Below are 22,475 nucleotides of genomic sequence, written 5' to 3'. Positions count from 1 at the left end.
GAAATGAATTCTAGAGTGGATTGAGGAAAGCCTTAAAATCAGAAAGGTTTTGGGAAAGCTGCAAAAAGAGACAGAACTGCAGTTAGAGCTAAGCAGAAAGCATAAGAGATGTCAGCAGAAAAGTTATAGGAGATGTAGAAAGCAAGGACAAATAAAACAATGGTCTGTGTATTAAAGCTTGGCTAGAATAACTCTCTAAGCTGCAGAAAATTATATCCAGCAAGGTATTAGGAAGGTCTAAGCTTAATAATGGAGATCTGTGCATTGTATTTTAAGGCTTACAAGCAGGTGTTGTATTCAAAATAAGCAAGCATTGTTTTAACTAAAGGTACATGTACTTACAGTGGTTGGATGGAACTGCTGTCAATATGTTTTTGCTTTTTGTGATTGGCCAAAATACTTTCAAAGTGCACTCTAACATGACATTCTATGATTGCTGCCGAGGATGTGAGCTGCTGGCATATTCCCATTGTCCTAACCATGAAATGAGACTGAGGAAAATAGGGAGGAAAATAAAAATAATAATAAAGCAGCTGGAGACACGTTCCACAGCAGTCCCATCCCATTTGTGATTCTGTACACAAACCCGTGGCCAGCATTAGGGATCACAAAGTGTGAGCAAACTGCCTCTTTTCACTGGGAAGAGAGCTGTGCCCCAGACCTTTGGAAGGAGCTTTGTGGGGTGAGGTGGTGGCTGGTGTGAGTGCACAGTGTGAGGCTGACAGGTTGGCACTGTGCTCTGACATGTCGTGTCAGGGAGCCCAAAAGAGCTCCAGCTCTTTGCTGGAGGTGCAGCCACTGCAGATGGAGTGAGATGTAATTTACTGAGCTGCTTGTTAATTCTGAGAGGTGAGGAAATCTCCTGGGCATGTAATTACTACAAATGTTTGCTTGACTCTACCACATGGCTTGACATTATACTCCTCAAGTTTGTGCCTCGCTGAAATGACGCTGTTAGGCAGCAAAATATTAAAGAAGTATGGATGAGACTAAAGGCATTTTAAAAATGCTTTCTCTGCCTTGGAATTACAAGCATTCATCCCATCTCCTGCTGATTACACACTTTGTAATAGCTATTGTTTCCACGGCTGGGGTTTAATTTTCCCCATCATGTTGGCAGCGCTGGTGATCTCAATAACAATCCTCCCAGCAAGGCCAGCAGGGAGCAGCCTGAGTGACAGATATTTGAAGCCTTTTTGTGGTTCAGGATTAGTGAAAGGTTCCCAGGCAGACCTGTTGGAGTGGGTGATGTGTGGGATCCTGGCTCTGTCACCTGTGGGGGAGCTGGGGTGGCTTTGGGGTCAGGTTGGTGTCACTCCTCCCTGCAGGTGACACTTCAGCCTGTGATCCCTGTGGAGCCTGGGGCAGAGAAGTGCCAGATTTCCAATGAAATTAAATCCACACTCACTGCTCATGGCTGAATTGCTGCTCAGGGGCTTTGCAGTGAATGACACAGACCAGCCCCAAAGTGCTGATTCGTGTTTGAGCCAAACATTTTGGGGGGTAGGGGTCAGCAGCAGGTGCTGGGTGAGGCTCTGGGACGTGATCTGCAGCACCATTTCCATCTGCACAGCAATCACAGAATCACTGAGCTTGGAAAAACCCTCCAGGATCATCCAGTCCAGGCTGTGCCCCATCCCCACCTTGCCCCCAGCCCAGACACCTGCAGGGATGGGGATCCAAACCTCCCTGGGCAGCCCCTGCCAATGCTTCTAACGACAGATGAGCCACACTTTGCACCAGTCTGGACGTTTTCTGGAGTCCTGGATTGTCCCTTTGGACAGGGGGAAGTGGTGCTGGAGACAACATCCAGCTCCTGAGATGGTTTCTCCTCACCTGCAGATTCCTTCCAGCAGCCCTGGAGCTGATTTTGCAGTGAGAGCCACTCCCAGACGCTTGGGATGCCCAAACTTGTCCTGGATTATAGAAGTTTAAAGTATTTGTTGAAAACACCGATTTCTTTGAGTGTGAAAGTGTTTTCCCTTGTGCCAAACAAGCTTCTGTGAGCCCATTTCAACATTAGCCAAGCTGGGAATGAAAACAGCTTTCCCTCCAGTAAAGCCAAAGTTGCAGAATTAGAAATGCTGTTATTACAAAAGAAAAGCAGAAAAAAATTAGCAAACAGAAACTTCGTGTGCACCTGGATTAGGAGCTGCTGAAGGTGTTACCTCCAAAGAGGAATCTTGTTTGTCTTTGGTGAGTTCAGTGCTGGGATTTTGGAGAGGTCTCTTGGGAGTGGAAGCCCACCTGGAGATTTCACTCTTTATTTTTTAATTTTCATAATGTAAGAAGCACTTTAGAACAGCTCTCTCTCTGATTCCTGCACTGATTCAGGGGATCTGGGTGTGTTTTTATTTACCTGCCTGGTGCCCAGGAGAGTGCCAGTGACCTTGGTTTGTGGTGAATGGATCTGAGGGAATGGGGACACTGCTGTGTTCTGCTCCTCTCAGGAAACACACAGCATTGCAGTTCTTTGCTGATGTTTATAAACATGTAAATCACATTAATAAATCCCCCCAGAAGGATTTTCCTGAGATATTTAACTGGCCCAGCCCTGTTTTTCTTCACCAGTTGCTTCTGTTACTGGAGAGGCAGCGAGCTGTTGTGGTGCATGAGTGGAATTTGACAGGTTTCCCATGGAAACAGAAGATCAGATTTTTATTTCTTCTTTTCCAGCGAAGCTGATGTCAGTCAGGAGCATCTGTGCTGTCCTCAGAGGATACAGCCCAGTGCAGACTGGAGTGAGGGAGGGCTGAGCCCTCCTGTGCCCTGAATAATTTGTAGTCTTTTCTGCCTTATTTTATCTTATTTATATATATTTTTAAAAATTGCTTGGTGAGATGATCCTAGTATTTCTTTTTGAAATAAATTCCCGCTGTGGCTCCAGCCTGGGGAGTTCAGGCAGGTTTGAAATACTCTCAAATGCAGATTTTGCTGCTTTGCTCTCTGATCCCCCCAGACTTCCATTGCCACTGCAGGGTCCCCAGTTCCCTGCTCAGAGCTTTGAGACCCAGATCTTTCATTTCTTCCCCGAGTCCCTGTGCTGCCTGTCTCTGCACAGCACTGATCCCAGCTCAGCTGCACTCCCAGATTTTGCCAGAACCATCCCTCTCCCAGGATCTGTTCCCTCCTCATGGATGTGGAACAGCAGCTGCTGCTGCCCCAGCCTCGTTTGGTGCCTGCTCTCATCTCCTTATGTGCTCCTCTTGCTGAAACCTCCCTCTCTCCATCTCCATTTCACACTGCTCATCCTGTGCTGCTGCTGCTCAGCACTTTTATCCCTTCAGCCTCATGGAACCATGGAGTGGTTTGGGGTTGGAAGGGATTTAAAAGCTCATCCATCCATCCATGGCAGGGACAGCTCCCACTGTCCCAGGAGCTCCAGCTCCAATATCCAACCTGGAACTGAACATTCCAGGGATCCAGGGGCAGCCCCAGCTGTGCCATCCCTGCCCATCCTCACATCCTTTATTTCTTCCTCATTTCTGCATGGAGGGGGACCCTGAGTGTCTGTACCAGCTGTTGAAACAGCTTTGCTCAAAAATCAATGCATTTTTTGTTCCCCTTTTCTACCTCCAGTGCCAAGCTGGCTCTAATGAAGAGTTGTGTTGTTGTTATTTTTTTTTTCACACTAACTTGGCTCTGCTGTTTCCAGTATGGAAATAGGTGGGAATCTCAGTCACACCTGGACCAGGTGAAAATGAGTCAGGGCACATCTGCTTTATGAAAATCAGTTGGAGCTTTTCCCCAAGCAAGTCAAGCCTTTACTGGCACTGGGTCAAGCCAGTTGCCTTTAATGCTGTTCCCAGGGTTACCTGCTGGGAGGAACAGAGGGAACAATTCTGTGCACACCAATGGCAGAGTAAATCCAATTTTTTCCTCATCCTGGCTGGAAAATACCATAAAGCATCCCAGAGGCATTGCTGGACCTGCTTGCTGACTAGGAAGAAATTCTGGGAGCAGCAAATGTGTAAGAAATCTGTTTGAAATTATTTCTCAAGAATTCTCTCATTCACATCATGAAATTCACCTCCATTTCCTGCCTCTGTGTGAACTGCTTGGTATGGGTTCTGATATCATTTACCTGATCTACTCTGTAACTGGTGGGAGAGAAGGAAAAAAAAACAACACAACCCCAAAAATCTCTTTATGAAGTGCTCTGCCAATTTACCATGCCATAAAAGAGATATGACATAGTTAGCACTAACGTTTAATTATGTAAATGACATAATTTAATAATCATTATTAAATCCCAGCAAGCTTTATTTCTTTTCCTTATTGTTGATGGTTGTCCTTGATAGGAAAATGTCGTGATGCCTATCATAAAAAATTAATTTTTGTGGGGATTTCACACCATTGCAGGGCTTGCAGTGCAGGCAGAGGCGGAGGCTGATTCCCCTTATCTTTGCAAGAACAAATGTTGTCCACAAGGAGAGCAGGGAGGGGAGAGAAAACTCTCACAGCAGCAAATATTTAATTAAAAAAGCTACTTGGGCCAACTAGTTGTGGCAGCAGCTGCTTAAACAGAGATCTGTCCTCTAAATAACTTCAGCTAAATAAAGGGAGGAAAATGAGAGCGGAGGGGAAAGCTCCAAGGGTTTGTGCTGTAATTGCAGGAGTGGGTTTCATTTTTTCAGTTTTGCCCTTTGGTGTCTTCAGTAGCCATGAGCTCCTTCCCTGCCTGTCTGGAAGAGAAGGATGCTTCAAGCTCTGGCAGTTCTGCAGAGAGGAGAGTGCAAGAAAGCCAAAGCATCCCCTGCAGCCTGGATTTGAGGTGTGCAGGGTCTCATGAGGAAGGCTTTTCTGCCATGTAGAATAAAACAGAGTTTGGTAGGTGCAGAATTAGCTCTTTTGTAGCCTCAGGGAGCTGTCCCAGCCATGGGGAGTTTTCTGCATTCAATATCAGACTCCTGGAGTTCCCTTTGCACCTTGATCTGCCACATTGGGACCTGCACTTCTAAGGGCTCCTGCCATTTATTTAACATGAACTGTTATTATAATAACACAATCCCATTTTTAGGGAGCACCTCAGAGCATCCCACAGGCTCCCAGCTGCAGCTCAGTGCCACAGTAAATGTGATTTGGCTGGGCTGGGCAGGATAAGGAATGTGAGGTGTCAGGAGAGCTCTTTGAAATGCTCAGATCCATCAGGAGTGGATCCAGCAGTCTTTTCTCTTTCTGGGGACATTTCTTCTTGCAGGGAAGCATGAAGGAGCAGCAGTGAAGTCAGAGGTGTTTGAGAGACAAATGTGTGGAAGGCTCTGTGCAAAACTGACTCCTCTGATATTTTTAGGGGTTTTTAGCCACTTTCTGCTTTGTCTTTAGAACAAACATAATTCGTTTATGAGATAATTATTAGAGTTTATCCATGGTGTTACACAAATGAGATATAAACAATTGGACCACCAGTATTGCCAATTTCTTCTTTATATTTTTTTTAAGAAGTCAGAGCAAAGTCTGTGGTGCTGTGGAAGCTCTGAATGGAGTCTGTAACATCTGTAACACAAATTTCTTGCATGTGGCATAGGAATCACTTCTCCCACTGTGAAATCATTGATTAGAGCCACACTTGGGGCAAAAAGCCACCCTTATTCTGAAGAGCTTGGTGGTGTGGACACAGTGGGAGTGAAATCCTGGTTCTGCCTGCTTGACATTGAACTTCCCCTTGCAGCTGTACGTAGCTTCAGCAGGATTTAATAGTTCAGGCAGAACGTCCCACTCCTGATATTTACTTGCTGTACTTCTAATTTGGCTTTATTTACTTTAATTTCCACCAAGGTGGAGTTTTTTTTCCATAACTGGGTAATGGTGGGTTTGTGCTCAGTGCTCAGAAAGTCAAGAGGAACCAGCAGCAGCTCCAGCTTTTGAAACAAAGATTCTGGATTCAGTGGTGGGGTTTAGGTGAGTGGATTTTGCTGTTGCCATGGAGAGCAAAAACCCAAACTAAAGGAAAATCAGGCACCTAAATTACCCTCTGGTTATTGGGCACTTCCTCTGGGCTATTTCTAAACCTTCTTGTGGCCTTGGGAGATTCTTCACCACCCCTCAAGGGCAGAGGGAATAGATTTAGTTTTGCCCAATTTCCTTCAAAACATTTTTTTCCCTGGGTGCTGGGTAAGCAGGTAAATCACATTTTTCCAAGCAATCACATTTTTCCAAGCAATGATATTTTTCCAAACAATCACATTTTTCCAAGGCTGTTTGAACAGTGTGTTTTGCTGCCTGTGTTGCTTCCTCATTGTTTCCTTCTCAGCCACCTAGCTGGAGTCAAATTGTATCTCTGAAGATCAACTGTGCCTTGAAATGCACCCCAGGCTTGTGATGTGCCTGATGAAACTTCTCCTGTGATCACCTGCAGGCACTGCAGCCCCTGGCAGCTCCTCTGCATCCTGCCAGGGCTCAGAGGGATGATGGATTGCATCCTGAGGAGGCTGGAGCAGAATTACAGAGTCTCTTCCCTTTCTTTCACAGCCACAGTAGATATATTCAATGTATTGTCAGCCAGCTGTCTTCAGTGTGGTTGATGGATGTTTTGATTTAGTGCCTTGGGAAAAAAAAAATAAAAAAAGGTATTAATGGAGAAAAGCAACTGTTGCAGCTAGAAAATCATTGGTATTTGGAGTGTTTTGAATGATGCTTTTTCCTGACAATGGTAAAACTACCAGAGCAAGTGTAGAAAATTGCTGCTGTGCTCAGAAATAATCCTCACCTTATCAACAACTTGATTTCCCTGAAAGCTTTGCCAAAAAACATTTCCATTAACAGAAGCCATAGGAACAAAATGATGACCAGATAAATTGCAGCATTATGTTACTAAGGAGAATGTCACTCCTGGTATGATTCTGAGCTCTTTCCTCCCCAGAGATCCTGACAAAAATTGGTCCCATCTTCCTCATGAGTCTCTAAGAATGAGCTCCCAAAAAATGCAGGTGAAACAAGAGAGTCTCCCCTGGGTGGGCTGGGCTGCTGAGTGTGAGCTTTTATTTTGGTTTTTGGGGGTTTGGTTGAGCTGGGAATTCTTAATGGAAAAAAGAAATTGTAGTAGATTCCAGGTGAAATCAAAGAAAGTAGAAAATCAGAATCAGGATGAATTATCTCTAGTGCCATCCTGTTTGCTCAGGTCCTGAGATTCCTGATGCACAAACTGGGCCAAATCCTACAATTCTTGCCATAAACCAATTCCTGTGGTGGCACTGCCTTGGCAGGCTGTCAGTGCCACTGGATTCTCCTGTGGAATCAGACCAAGATTCCCACCCTGAGAGATGCTGCTCCCTGTGCAGACAGGCACATCAGCATTTCAGAGTTCTGTGGGTGCCTCCTGGACCCTTAAACACTTCCCTGCAGTGTCTGTGTGAAATCACATTTCACTTGATTTTTATTTGTTTTTCCTAAGTAATCCCTTGTATCTCTGGCAATGTAGAAAATGCTGGAAGCTTAATGGCCTTGACTTATTGGGAGAAGTGTGGGAGATTCTGCAGGAAGCTGAAAGGGCTGATCTCTGTTGTCACACAGGAGGAGAATCAGAGGCAGGCAGGGCTTGCTGTGAGCTCCCCGTGCTCACCAGTCACTGGCTGCAATTTAAATTAGGAACACTCAGGGTCCCAGTGACTTTCCCTGCTGCTGTGCTGGGGTGCAGGGTAAAACTGAGAGAGGAGATCTGCTGCAGTTTGGGGTCAGTTTTTCTTGGGGTTTAGGATTTTGTGTGTGAAGTCCACCAGGATTTTTTCTCTTGAATACACTGAGCATCTCCCAAGTTCTTGGGGCAGAGGAGCTCTGTGAGTGTGCATTTTTCCTGGCACAGGGAGCTCAGATTTGGGGGTTTTGATACCTGACAGTGTTGTACATCATGGCTGAGCTCTGCTGCCTGGGATGCAGCAGGAAAAAAGATCCTCAGTGGATGGAGTGGGACTAAGAGCTGCTTTCTGCTGTTTGTAGAGGTGATTCACCTGCAGTTAAATCCCCTTTTCTCCTGTTTCTGTTGTCACCTCGATACCAGCACAGGGATCCTTCCAGCAGACACAAACCCAGTGAGAATCTCCAAGCCCAAGTGGAGCCCTCAGTGCCCTGCAGTGGTTCCTGCCTTTGCCAGGTGATTTTCCTGGCACTGGGATGGTTCCTGTGCCTGGCATGGAGCCCATCAGGGGCTGGGTGTGCAAATTTTCCCCCTCCTTCAGTACCTGAGAAGTGCAGGGCTCCTCCCATGGCAGAATCCCTTTGGCTGTGCCTTGGCACTGAGTCCTGTGCTGTTCTCCCCGAGCTTTCTGCTGAGTGAACAATCTCAGAGCTCTGCCTGGCACATCCCTGCCCACGTTCCCCAGCCTGCAGAGCTCTCCTGGCTTTGTGTGTGCCAAGGATGGCTCAGAATGGCTGTGCCATGTGCTGGGCTCCAGGAGAGCCTTTCAAGGTGAGGCAGGGCTGCCTCAAGGAGGTGTTGCTTTGCTTTAACTCCTGTTTGTTTGTATTAACAGGAGAAAGCATGTGATTTCCCCCATTATTATGTGTTTTGAAAGAGGCAGGATGAGCGTGCAGAAGCAGCAGGCACCTTTGCAAATTCGTGTTGAAATTTCAGAGAATTTGCATCACCTCTGCTGACAGAGGCTGTCATTAGCAGTCTCATCTGAGCACAAACTGCAGCTCCTTTCCTTTCCTTTCCTTTCCTTTCCTTTCCTTTCCTTTCCTTTTCCTTTTCCTTTTCCTTTTCCTTTTCCTTTTCCTTTTCCTTTTCCTTTTCCTTTTCCTTTTCCTTTTCCTTTTCCTTTTCCTTTTCCTTTTCCTTTTCCTTCTCCTTCTCCTTCTCCTTCTCCTTCTCCTTCTCCTTCTCCTTCTCCTTCTCCTTTCCTTTTCCTTTCCTTTCCTTTCCTTTACTTTCTTTCCTTTTTCTGCTGCTGTCCTCTGCTTTCTGCTTCATGCTTGACCTATGAGCTGAAATGCTAATGGCTGTTGAGAATCTCAATTAATATCAAACTAGTTTCAGCCAGAAATGTGCTAAACTCGTTTAGGAGCTGTAGCATCTCAAGGAAATGCAGAATGGCAAAAGCCTCAGACAGCAGCTGAATTTTTAGCAGGCTGTGCTTTCAGGTGTGTCTGCAGAGCTCGGGTCTGGGCTGGTTTGTGAGCAGCAGGGAGGACAGTGGTCACTGTGTGTTTGTAGATTGTGACATTCCTCTGCTACAGCGTTGTCTCCTCGTGCTGGAATAATTTCTGTGCTTCCATGGGCTGAAAAAGGAATGGTGTGTGGCCAAAGCTTCAGGTGGAGGGGATAAACCAGACACACATGGGGGGATTAGGCTGCTCTTACATCTGTAAATGTGCATTTGTAAAGCCAGACCCTGATTTTATGGTGACTTGTACAGGAATTATGCAAAGTACACTTTACAGTGTAGTGAAGGAATACAGTCTAAAATTTCAGCATGGTATTTTTAATTCCATTCTAAATGCCTTAGAAACTTGCTAATTAAATACTTGTGGGTTTCTCAGAAGTCTGCACAACATCTCCAAAAGTAATTTGTGCTGCAGGATGTGGTACATACACCTCGAGCACACTACATTAAATCCAGATTTCCCCTGAAAGAGAGGTTGGTGCTACAGTAGAACTGGAAGAAGGCTCAAAGGAGATGAATGTGAAAATATGAATTAATTCCCATTCAAGAAAGTACTGTGTCTAGAGACCTAAATTTGTCTGTCATGGGAGCTGCTGTAGTGGCCCAGTGCTCAGAGCTGCCCAGTTAACTCAGTCCAAAAATGAACTGGAGAAGTTTTATGTGCAGTGAGGATGGGCAGGGAAGCAATTAATTAAAAGAAAAAAAGATACTTAAACTTCTGGAAGAGAGGCTGTTGCTATTAAAGAGCAGATCTGGCCCAGAAACTCCCCAGGCAGCTGCAGGAGGACAGAGAATTTCTGTTCTTCCTCAGAGAGCCACTGTGGGGTCACCTGGTGTCCCATTCCCTGGTGTCCCATCCCCTGCTGTCCCATCCCTTTCTGTCCCATTCCCTGTGTCCCATTCCCTGGTGTCCCATCCCTTTCTGTCCCATTCCCTGTTTCCCATCCCCTGGTGTCCCATTCCCTGCTGTCCCATCCCCTGATGTCCCATCCCCTGTGTCCCATCCCCTGTGTCCCATCCCCTGATGTCCCATTCCCTGTGTCCCATTCCCTGTATCCCATTCCCTGTATCCCATTCCCTGCTGTCCCATTCCCTGCTGTCCCATTCCCTGGTGTCCCATTCCCTGTGTCCCATCCCCTGGTGTCCCATTCCCTGTGTCCCATCCCCTGTGTCCCATTCCCTGTGTCCCATCCCCTGCTGTCCCATCCCCTGTGTCCCATCCCCTGTGTCCCATCCCCTGTGTCCCATTCCCTGTGTCCCATTCCCTGTATCCCATCCCCTGTATCCCATTCCCTGCTGTCCCATCCCCTGCTGTTCTGTTCAGCTCAGTACAGATGCTGGAGTTTACTCCCATATTTAAAACATCCATAAGAAGGGAATTTGGCTGCAGGTTTGTGTGCTCCTGCTGGAAGCAGTGGCTGGTTATCTCAGTTTTCTGGGATTGCCATGTCACAAATGCCATCACTAAAATGAGGTGCCCAGGCACAGTTCATGTTCATTCCTTTGGCCATGGAGAGGTTAAAGCAGGTGTTGATTTCCACCCTGGGTTTTCCTGGGAGTTTTTACTGCAAGTGCTGCTCAGGGTGTTTGGAGGTTCCAGCAGAGCAGCTCTGATGGGGCAGGCAAACCCGGACTCCTGAGCACCTTGGCAGGTTACAAATCACATTTCTTCAGCTTCCCATCCCTGTGTGTGTGCAAACACCACGCAAAGCTTTGAGACTTGTGCTCCTTGTGCTCAGTGCTTCAGCTGCCAGATGGACAAAACCAATTAAATCAGCTCTCCCAGGTGCTGGGCCGTTATGTGGGCACAGGGGTGACCAGGAGAAATCATTTATTGCTGGCTTTTAAACCATTTCAGAGCATAGGGTGTGATCTGATGAGACTTGAGGGCATTGCACTTCAGGATTTTGTTGGGAGCAGCTGGGAGCAGATAAGGGAGTATTTGATAGATATTTGATAGAAATATTTGATATATATTTAATATATATCAAATATATATTTTATACATATTTTTATATATGTTTGATATATATATTTTATTTATTTGATATATATATTTGATATAAATATTTGAGATACATACTTGATATATATTTAATATATATCATATATATTTGAGACATGTATTTCATATCTATATTTGATATATATTTTATTTATTTGATATATATATTTGACATATATATTTTATATATTCGATATATGTATTTGATATGTATATTTGACTTATTTGATATATATATTTGATATGTATATTTGATATATATTTAATATATATTTGATTTATTTGATATATGTACATATATTTTATATATATATTTGATATATATATTTTATACGTCTATATTTATTTGATATGTATATATTTGATTTAATTGATATGCATATGTGAGATATATATATATATATATTTGATAAGGGAGTATTTGTGAGAATGCTGGTGCTGGCTGCTTTTTCCTGGGCTCACAGCCTTGGATTCCAAGATGCTCGTGCTCCTCTTGCTTCCCCTCAGGGTAGATCTCCAACAGAAACACCAAAAGCTGAATTTCCACAGTGTGAGCACAGGCATCAGACCGAGCCCTTGGTCACAGCCAGGGGACAGGGGACAGCACCATCTGTCACCTGCCCAGCCCACGGCTGACCTGCTCCCCCAGACAGCCAGGACCTGGCAGGCTGCCTCCCAAATCCCTTCTTTATTCCTTAAAACTTTGGCACAGGGAAATGAATTCTATTGTGCTCGTTGTTGAATTGAATGTTTTATTGCTGCACTGAGCTGCAGCCTGGCGTACGTATTTCTTTTTTAATTATGTTCATTCCATTTTTAGAGTGGTTTTTCAGTTTGGGAACTGAAAGACTGATGGATTACAAAATTGGGAAGGTGCAATAGTTGCAATCATAGCTGAAACACATAAATTTTGTGAAATAATGCTGAAGTTGTGTAACTACACTGAAAACTTTTCCTTTAGATGTGCTGTCCAATAATGTTTATGAAATCCTTGGCAAGATAAATAATGCATGGACTTTTCTCACTAAACCTCCTGAGAGTGGAATTGCATCTGAAACAGAAATATCTCCGTGTCTGTTGTGTGCTGCAGCGTGTTTGGAAATACTTTACCACGGAAGGAAGAGCAGCTTTCTGACTTGGGTGATTATTTTAATCACCTCCAGCATATGCATCATGGGCTGCTGTTTTAGCAAGTGATGATATCCCAAAAGAGGTGGCTTGGGAAGAGTCAAGTGAAGGTTATCCTCTCCCTGGTACTGACACTGGGATGTCAAAAAGCTTTTAGGGGAAAACAATGGGTGACATTGACACCTGAACTAAAATGGGGTCTTGATTTACCAAAATATGAGTATTGGTCTAATAGCCATAGTCAACTGTGATGGACAAAAGCCTCTCTAACAATTTAAAGTTACACAGTGAATGTTTATTCAGCGCTGGGCAGCAGTGTGAGGTAACCCTCTAACACACACTGCACAATCACAGCTGGTCACAGAGTCTGTTTATTGACAAAAGGTTCAAACAAATCCATATTCATAATACCAGCCCCTCCCATCCCTGCTTCCCATGGTAATTAGCTGGAATGGCAATTAAGCAGCGTGGTTGGCTCCTTGAATTAAGTCTGGGCTCGTTTTTGTGGGGAGGGGTCTTAAGAGGAGGAAGTAAGGTGAGTCTTCCTCACCCTGACCTTTTCTATCAATGACAATACAAATGGCTTTTGGGGCAGCTCCAGTTTTGCAAAGAATGAGTTTCTGGTTGCAATTGTTTGTGTTTTTTGGACCTACCTACCAGTTTCATCCTTTCCCATTGCAAGCAGAGCTGAGCAAACATAAATTGACTGGCAAACAATTATTGAAGTTTCAGGTGACTATCTCAAACTCAGTTTCCTCTAACTTTTAACTAAAATCCCAATTTTTTTGAGATGAGTGTTTCAGTCTTTATGAACATTCCCTCTCTTTTCCATATTCTTGAGTGACTCTGCACATTGGGGGATTCCCAGGGGGAATTCAGATCCCTGGCTGCACGGAACCTGGTGCTGGAGCAGCCCATCCATAGCAGGGGAGCAGCAGAGATCTCCACCTCTTCCAGCTAATTGGTGAATTTGGGAGCTCCTTGAGGTGTTTTAAAGCTCAGAGGTGATGGATTCATTCTGGGAGCTGCTGGAGGCTGCCATCCCTCTTCTGGGAACACTTTGGAGCCCATTTCCTCACCTGGTGAATTTTCCACCCCCCTTGCTGGAAGGCTTTGCAGTGGAGCCCCTATGCTCTGCAGCACTGAACTCATCTTTTCCTACATTAACAATTCCATGTGGAATCATTAAACAACCAAATTTTTTTTTTTTCCTGCCAGAAAGCATTTTTTTTTCCCAGAGTTTTTTTCCTGTTTTTCCATAACTGGGGTCACACGGGAGGCTGCAATTTCTAATTACAAATATTTACCAGTCCATGTCACTGAGAAATTAAACCTGGTTCTAGCTAATGAAAAGCTTAGCCAAGGGATGCACCAGTGTTAAGCTGTGGGGATCCATTACTTTCCTCAAGATTTGTGCTGTACAGGACTTAAACAAGGAATATTTGGAGAGAGAATCAAAGAGCTGAGGTTGAGGCCATATTTAGTACTGCATTATCATTTCTCTTGGAAGTGGTAGACCAGTAATCTGGGGATTTTGGCTGTCATCCTGCTACTATTTATGAGCAATTTTAATGCAGCAATTACATGTAGGGAAAATTGTTCACTAGGCTGATGAGATAAATGGAAATTTAATCTTTTTTTCTCGTTTGGTTGTCCAATATTTTTATGACATCCTTCTGGAAGCAAGGGGATATAATAAAAAATCTGGAACTCTGTTGCTCCTTGGAAATACTGATAGTTTGAAAGATTTGCTCAGTGTAAGTTAAAGGCAGCTCATTAAACAAACAAATGAGCTGTCCTTAGAGCAATCAGTATTTACTATTAACTGAACAGCACAGTAAATAATGAATTGCAGGTAAGGAACTACAGATAAGTATTTGCAGTGAATTCAAATTACTTGACTTAAGCCTGAGGCAGAGAAAAGCAAATAGAAAGAGAGAAAGAGAAGGAGGAGGGGGAAAGAGGAGGGAGAGGAGGGGTTGCAAATGTAACATTTGTTGTAGAAATCCATGTTCATTTGTTGTGCAGAAGAAAGGTTTTCTTGGATGCCCCCATCCCTGGTGCAAATGAGAACAAAGGAGGATGTGGAATTCCTGGGAAAAAGAAGAGAAGGCTTGGGGGAGACCTTATAATTCTTTTTTTCCAGTACCTGAAGGGGGGTTGCAAGAAGGCTGGAGAGGGATTTTGGACAAGGGATGGAGGGGCAGGACACAGGGAATGGCTTCAAACTGACAGAGAGTGGGTTTAGATGGGATTTTGGGCAGGAATTGTTCCCTGTGAGGGTGGGCAGGGCTGGCAGAGGGTGCTCAGAGCAGCTGTGGCTGCCCCTGGACCCCTGAAATGTCCCAGGTTGGACACTGGGGCTGGAGCACCTGGGACAGTGGGAGCTGTCCCTGCCATGGATGGGGACAAGATGATTTTTAAGGCCCTTTGCACCCAAACCATCCTGTAATTCTGTGAAAAGCAGGGCTCTGGGCCTGACCCAGCTCACAGAGCAGGGCTGCTGTTTTTCCCAAGGTCAGGATTTTGCCCTGGCACTCTCCCACCACAGGGACAGAGCTGAGCTTTGGCACCAGCGAGACCCAAACCTGCCCAGGGCTGCCAAGAGCCTGCACAGCTCCCTCAGCCATCTCTCCAAATTACTGAGGCAGAGAAATTGTTCATTTGCTAGGAACTGGCACAGGTTGAGAAGTTTGGGTTTGGAGTTTAATCATGGTTGGAGTGAGGGATTGTGCTGCCTGGAGTTTGGGTGGGTGGCTGTGTCTGAAGCCAGGATGGATGGGCTGCCTGGGGAGTGTTGCTCATTAGGGAAGGGGCTTGGAGTGATTTGGGTGCTGGAGGTGAGAGGGATTTAATCAACATCTCTGCAGTTTTACCTGGTGGGACAGCCACCTAAACACTAAAGCTTGGCAGCCCTGCCCAAAAGTCACCCTAGAAAGGTGAAGGGGTTGGCCCAGGTGTGTGCAGGGAGGATGTGCCTGGGCAGGGCACAGGAGGGACACTGGGTGGGCACACCAGGGATGGTGTGTGAGGTGTTGGCATCCTCTGACCTCTGCCACAGGCTGGAAATGGGCTCTGCTGCTCCAGCAGGGACAGCAGACACAGGAGAGGAGCTTCTCCTGCTGGGAGGGTGGCACAAGGGAAATGTCTCTGCAGTGACCCTGTGCAAACCCCTGGGGATGAGCCAGCCCAGCTGCAGGGAGGTTTCCAGGAGGAATTCTCTGCTGGATGTGCACAAGTCCATCACTGCTGGTCCCCCTGTGCTGGCTGCTTCCAAATGCTGGTGCTGTCAGCCCCCAGCATTAGTATTCAAGCCAGGGAACAGGAGTGAGGTGCTAGACAGGCCAGCTAATTACAGCAGCCTGCAGAGGCAAGTCGGGCTGTGCCACATGATGAAGGACATCCTGCTTGCTTGGAACGTTGCTGCTTTGCTCTGGCACTTCATTAAAAAAAAATAACAAAAAAAAATAAGGTGTGAGCTAATTGGTTTGGTTAAGGAACCGAGCAGTGCTCTTGTTTTTCCTTGGATTTAATCTGAATTTATACAGTGCTTTGTGACACTCATCTAAAACCAAATTTGCTGTGACCTTAGCAAGCTGCAGAGTTGCTGTAATCCCAGCTCCCCTGCCTCTGGCTGCCACCCTGACCTGCCTGCCCCTGTCCCCAGAGCTGTCAGCAGATGGGGGAGAGGAGGCTCTCTGTGCCACCAGCACACCATCTGCAGGCAGCGAGGCTGCTCGGCTTTTTATGAGCCTAAATTGCAATTCTGCGTGCAGGGGGTTCTCTGTCAGAGCATCTGTTTCACTGCCTCTGACACAGATCTGTGCCAGGAGCAGGTGAGCAGGGGGACAGCCCCCTCCTGCAGTGACAGCAGCCATCAGGTGGCTGCTGGCTGCGTGTCCTGTGTGTCCCCTGTGCTGTCACACAGCCCAGGTTGGGCAGGCTGAGCTTTGGAAAGCTCCACTGCTCACAAGTCAGAGCCAGGAGAACTCAAACTGAAGGAAGATCGAGTGCCACAAGCAGAACTGCTGGTGTTGCCTGTTCTGGCTGATTTACACCCAGGAGAGCTGAGCCTGTCCCCTGTCCCTGTCCCCTGCAGTGCCCTTTGCAGAATGGGACACTAAGCAGATTAGGCAGCTTCTTCCATCAGCAAATACTCAGGGCCTAAGATACTTAAAAGACATCTGGTTTTTAGCCTCATTTCTAAACAAATGAGGCTTATGTGATTATGGTGTCTGTCGCTTGCCCCTCGTTGGCCAATTCCAATCCTCGCCGGGGATTTTGGTCTCCCAGATGTGAACTTGCAGGAAGTTTCTGTGAGCTGGTGGCTGTGTGAGCAGAATTCATCCTGGAGGGAGGGTGAGCAGCACAGCCTGTGCTCATCTTGGAGTGGATGTGAGAGGGGGAAAGGGAATTCTGTTTGTAGGGAAAAGCAGCCATGAGGAGAGAAGCCCCATGGGCTGGAGGGTGTGGGCAGTGTGGTGAGCCCTGTGCTGGGCGAGCACAGCCATCCACAGAGCCACCTCCTGCTGTCCCCACGTGCCAACTGCTCCTGTGATCCCAGGATTGCCTTTCTGATCCCGGGATTAACGGGGTGGGATGTGCAAAGATATGAGAGCAGTGTGAGAGGCAGCTCAGCCAGGCAGGGATTGCCCTGGTGCAGCTCTGCCTGTGGAGCTGGACTGGTCAGTCCATGTCACTCCTGCACAGTACCTCCTCTTCTAAAGTTCTTTCAAAGTTATCCTGACAACTGAGCTCTGAATTCTCCCGAGGCTGATGTCCTCAGCACTGCTGGAGGGTGCCCAGGTGAGCTCAGCTTGTGCTGGTTGATAATTCACTCAGGTACCGTGGATGGAGATGGTGACTGGAATCCTCTGAACACTGATTCACTTTTGCAGAATCCAGAGTGTTTTGGGTTGGAAGGGATCTTAAAAATCATCATCTCCCACCCCTGCCATGGCAGGGACATTTCCACTGTCCCAGATGCTCCAACCTGGCCTGGGACATTCCAGGGATCCAGGGGCAGCCACAGCTGTGCCAGCCCTGCCCACCCTGCCAGGGAGGAATTCCTTCCTGGTTTTTGATCTCAGTCAGAATTCTCTCCTTTATTTCTCTGAGAATTTCACTGAAATGCTCATTAGAGCTGTCTGTGTCTCCTTTCTGCAGCTGCAGGTTTTTGCCTTGTGGTTCAGAAGCTGAGGATGTCTAATGGAATGTGTAAAACCCACCTAGAGTAGTTCTGGGACTGTGGGGGAAAAGCGAAGGTTTCTGGTTGCTAATAATGAACTAAATGAGATTGTGTCCTTCTTTGAGCATAAATGAAAGATAAAAGACAGATGAGATTTATGAACAAGGTCATTAGTGTACCAAATTTCTCTCATTAGATCTGTTACATTACTTTCCAACTTACACAAGTCTCATTAGAAAAATTTATGAACTGGAATGATTACAAATATACCATATTCTAAACCATCCCTACTTTTAATTGCCAAACAGTAAAAAAAATAATTATACTTCTGTGCTACAACTGAGCTGTATTTTGTGCATGTGGTTTTTTTTTGTTAGAATTTACATAGAGGTTGTTCTTGAAGCCAGGGGATGTGGCTAGAAGAAAATGGACCATTTAGTGCAATTTAGCAGCAAACCTGAAATATTGCTTTAATTTTATAACCTTTTCAGACCCAGGCTGATATTGCAGGGCTAATATTGTGTTTGTTCTCCTCACCAGACTCCCACTTTCACATCCCTGTGCCTGATTTGAAGTGACAGTGAGCGGAACCATAAGGTATCTCTCACTCTGTTTGGACTCCTTGTTTACAGAAGAGTGATGGAGATGCTATTAAGCACAAAAGGCATCACCATATGCCTGTTTTTCTTTGTATTGAGTTTGGCAGCAGCTATTGAAATACCACTATCAGGTGAGTTGTAGCTATTTGCTGTGCACTTTGCTGTTTTGTTTGGTATTCCTTTGCAGCTCCCCCCGAAGGAAAAAAAAATATTAAATCCTCCTTTCCAGTTGTGTTCCATTTGGAGTTTAATCTCGCCACAATGTGGCCTTTGGGAAATTCAGGTCTGATCAAAAACTAAGCTGTCCTGTTTGAGCCTGTTTAAAAGGAGCAGTAAAGTTGTCTAACACATCTCTGTGGTGTTTGCCATCCAACACAAGGCTTAGCTCCGAGGGTTTGGGTTTGTCCTTCACTCCAGCTCCTCATTTTTGGCTCTGAGTCCCACTGAAGCTTGTTTGATGTGCATAAATCCCTCCTTCCTTGTGGGGCAAGCTGCCATTCCAGCAGGGAAAGGAGCAGGTGGATGTCTCAGGGCAAATGTTGCTCCCCAGAGAAGGATTTCACACTCTGTGTCCTGCCCTGGGGAGCAGCTCCTGCATCCCTCGCCGGCTGGGATGAATTCAAACTGCTTGTTTTACACGGATCATGAGCTTCCAGGACATGTGTAAAATACAGGATGAGGCTCTCAGGGAGCAATCCAAGGGAAGCCAGAGGACCCCTCTGCCTGGAGTACAGCCCAGACCTCCTCAGCTTTGCATTTTTCAGACATAAAATGGGCCAGGAGGGTTGAAAACTGCATTTTGCTTTGTTGTTTTGGTTGCAAAAAGGAAAAACAAAACAAAACAAAAACCTCAAAACTCAAAAATATTAATGTTTATGAATTATGGCGGGGAAAAATAAAGAAATAAACCTAAGGAATAATAAATGTAGGCTCTTTTCAGGATCTCAAAGTAGGACATCCTGTGGATCTGCCATGAGCTCTTAGCACTCTGGAGCCTGCCAATAGCCCTGGCTGCAAAGAGGAAGCCAACCAAGCAGGTTTATAGGATATTTTTGTAAAATTATCCAAATTTGCATTGGGAAGCAGAGGGTTGGTTTGTTTTTTTTGTTTTTTTTTTTTGTTTTTTTTTTTTTTTTTTCCAGGAAGGAATTGCAGTGGCTCCTTGTGTTTCAATAAAGCCAAAGTGGAGCTGTGATTGTAAAGCACAGGGAACTCTCTGGGCATCCACTGCTTTTGTGAACCTACCCCAGGGAACCACCTAACCCTTAATTAGCTGTAATGAAGCATTTTATACTATAATAAAAAGTTATTTCTGATCAGTGGAGCTGGTGGGCTTGGAAGTGTTCAGCTTGTGTGACAAGACACTGAATTTCACTCCAGCCTTGAGCTCCCTGGACTTAAAGCAGCACCCAAAGATCATTTTAATTCTCTTCCTGGCTGTTTATAACAATGGGGTGATCCTATTATCCCAGCTCCAGCGCAGGGAGCATTCTCCTTCCTCTGTTACACAGGCTTTTGTAAGGTTTAATTCCCTCAGAAGAAGCGAGGAGCCGGTGCAGCCTCGGTGCGTGACCACGCAGCTGCACCCTGGGGCAGGCATTAAACCAGCCTTGCACTCCGTGGCTTTTCCTGCTCATTTTATCCAGGATGGAGGCAGCAGTTTGCTCCTTCATGTGTGTGCATCTGTGTCTGGATTAAACCCAGTTACTGACTTCACCTAGGAATAAATTTGCCAGGGCACAGCCCCGTGCTTTGGCTCTGGTTCTGGCTCTGGCGTGGTCCCAGCTCTGCCCTGGGTGGGTTTGGAGGGGGGTGAGGGTGGCACTGTCCCTCTGCCAGGCCTTTCTTTGGTCCCTGATCAGAGGGCATTGTCCCTGCCAGGGAGGTGATGATTCTCTTCTCCCCACTTTCTGCAGGAATAATGCAATCCTGCCATTGTCCCTCTGCGCTCCAGGGGAGCCCAGTTTGGCTGGAGCAATGTTTTAACCCAATTCCTCTTTGTGTTCAGTTTCCCAGCTTCCAACCATCACAGAGCAATCCCACACCCAGGTTGCCTACCCCTTTGATGAGGACTTCACCATTAAATGTGAAGCCAGAGGAAACCCCCAGCCCACGTGAGTACTGGAGCAGCAAACAGAGGCTGAGCTTGCTTTTAACCTTTGCCAAACATTGCTGTGTCTGTCAGGAGCTGCTGCACAAAAACCTGCTCATCATCCTCAGTGGGGTCAAGGTTTGGTTTTCCATCCAGGCCATTCAGCTTTTGTTGCTCCATCACTTCCCCTCACCCTGTCAATAGATATCAGCGTGGTTTTCCTTGCTGGGGGATGTTTCATCTCTCTGGCACGTGCCAAATTCACCCCATGGTTTTAAAAAAAATAAACAACAAATCTTGTCTGGGTTGTGCTGGAAAAGATGAGCTGTGTAATCAAAGGGCCCAGCTGTTCCACTACAACCCTAAAAAGTATTCAAACACCACATGAGCATTCTATCAGATACCTTGTCTGCACCTAGCATCAGCAGGGCTGTGGTGATGCTACAGAAAGACACAGAAGGAGTTATTCAGGTAAATATCCAAAGATAAACTCTGTGCATTTTGCACCAGTGTGAAAGAAAGATTTTGAATGAAAATATGATTAACAAGAGTGCAATAATAACCCAGTAAAAACTCCTCCTGAGGCTTTCACCACTGAATGGTGTTTGGGCTAAATTAATAGCTGGTTTGAATGTCATTTTTTCTCTTTAATCCTTCCCTTCTCCTTTCTATGCAATACAATTCAAACTATAAAAGGCATTCTTTTATTTAGATCAAGACAATTTGGTAATTTTTAATTGAGCTCTGAATGGGGATTTGTAGCATGATAACAAATTCCCTTTGTTCCACTGTTTGTCAGTGAGTCAATGAAAAGTTTCCTGGTGTATTTAAATGATGTGGTAGTGCCTGTAAAGTGGGGGGATCCCACATTCCTTCCATCCTGGAGCCAGGATCCCATATTCCATCCATCCTGGAGCAAGGCAGTTTTGCCAAGACCAGTGAAGTGCCCAAACAACAGTTTTGTTGGCATTATTTCTCTTGAAACAAAAAAAAAAAAAAAAATAAAGGTACATCTGCCACTAAATGCAGTCATTTCCAGCTGTCTGGAAAATCAGTTCAGGCAAATTTCAATGCATCTGAGAATTGCAGGTACAGGAGCTGTGACAATTCCTTCAGCACTCATCAAAATCACCTCCAAGAAACACCAAACTACAAATGGTTCTATGGCAAGGAGGAACCCAAAGGAATCATCTCAGATTCTTCTGGTTCAGCCCTGGTGGAGGGTGGGAGAAGCTCTTGTGGATCTTTGCCTTTCCAAAGCAGCAGTTCCAGCACAGACCTTTGCAGACCCCCAGGTCCTGGCAGGGTGTGCCTCTCCCAGCTGCTCTGTCTGTCACTGTCCTTGCTGCAAGCTCTGTGCTCCTGTCTCCTGTCACAGCCAGCTGGCCAAAAGGGTGAGGAAGGAGAGATGTGCCTGAGAGGCAGCACGAGGCAGGGGAGCACAGTGCTCATTCTGCCTCTCAGCTCTCTCCTCTTACATCCAGTTTTTCTTTTATTTTCATAAAACACTCTTGGTCCCCCATTTACCCCTGGTTAACACCAAAATGCTCTCCTGGTGCCTGCCCACTGTAACATTTATTTTATTTTTCAGCTTTAACTGGACTAAGGATGGAAAACCATTTGATTTATCATCTGACCCAAGGATAGTTGCATCTAACAACTCTGGAACTTTTGTGATCCAAAACCGGGGAATCATCAACAATTTCCAAGGGAAATATCGCTGCTTTGCATCCAACCTGCTGGGAACTGCCATGTCAGAGGAAATTGAGCTGATTGTTCCAAGTAAGGGCTTTGCTTTTGGTTTGAATTTGTAATTATTACTTTTATTATTAAGATGAGAACGGCCTTTCCTCACAATAAATGGGAAAGAACTGCTCACTAAGGTGGTGCCTGGTAAAACATGAGTTGTTTGTTGTTCAGTGGACATTCAAGAAAAAAGTTGTATTTTCTCCTTGGAGTGATTTAATTTAATTCCTGGTTTTGAGGACAGAAACCAAATCTGGATGCAGGATTTCAGACCACTGAACTATCAACTCCCACAGGTTATTACTGCAAAATAGCAATGGATGCAAATGTTTGAAAGCTCCAGGGGAAGTGATTTGATCAGCTGTGAGTTCATTAATCTGATGTCAGCAGCATTCAGAGTTTGGGATAAATACTGATGGGGAGAAGAGCAAAGCCCTGGAACTGAATGGAAAACAAGCTCAAAAATAAAGCAGGGAAAATTACTGATACTAGAAATTTGTGTTTCCAGTATTAGCACGGAGGAAGGGCAGAGGGGGAAATGAGGCATTAAGGACCAGGTTTGTAGGAGTGGGATGAAATTTATGGATAGAATCAAAGGATCATCAAGGCTGACAAA

The 22,475-nt window shown here is 45.6% G+C and overlaps 1 protein-coding gene across 8 annotated transcripts in view; it reads left to right on the top strand.

Annotated features, from left to right (window-relative positions):
• CHL1 (cell adhesion molecule L1 like) overlaps positions 1-22,475 on the top strand; it is a 135,233-nt gene that overhangs the window by 56,255 nt on the left and 56,503 nt on the right. For all 8 annotated transcript variants that reach the window (XM_033071976.2, XM_033071978.2, XM_033071980.2 and 5 more), the window contains 3 exons: positions 17,963-18,152; positions 20,030-20,135; positions 21,705-21,895. In XM_033071976.2, coding sequence (XP_032927867.1) covers positions 18,062-18,152; positions 20,030-20,135; positions 21,705-21,895 — 388 coding nt within the window. In that variant the 5' untranslated portion in view covers positions 17,963-18,061. The remainder of the gene's footprint in view (positions 1-17,962; positions 18,153-20,029; positions 20,136-21,704; positions 21,896-22,475) is intronic.

This window comes from Catharus ustulatus, chromosome 13 (assembly GCF_009819885.2).
Source record: "Catharus ustulatus isolate bCatUst1 chromosome 13, bCatUst1.pri.v2, whole genome shotgun sequence".
NCBI classification, from domain to species: Eukaryota; Metazoa; Chordata; class Aves; order Passeriformes; family Turdidae; genus Catharus; species Catharus ustulatus.
The sequence above is the reverse complement of the archived record's forward strand: the minus strand, read 5'-3'. Positions and strand labels throughout refer to the sequence as shown.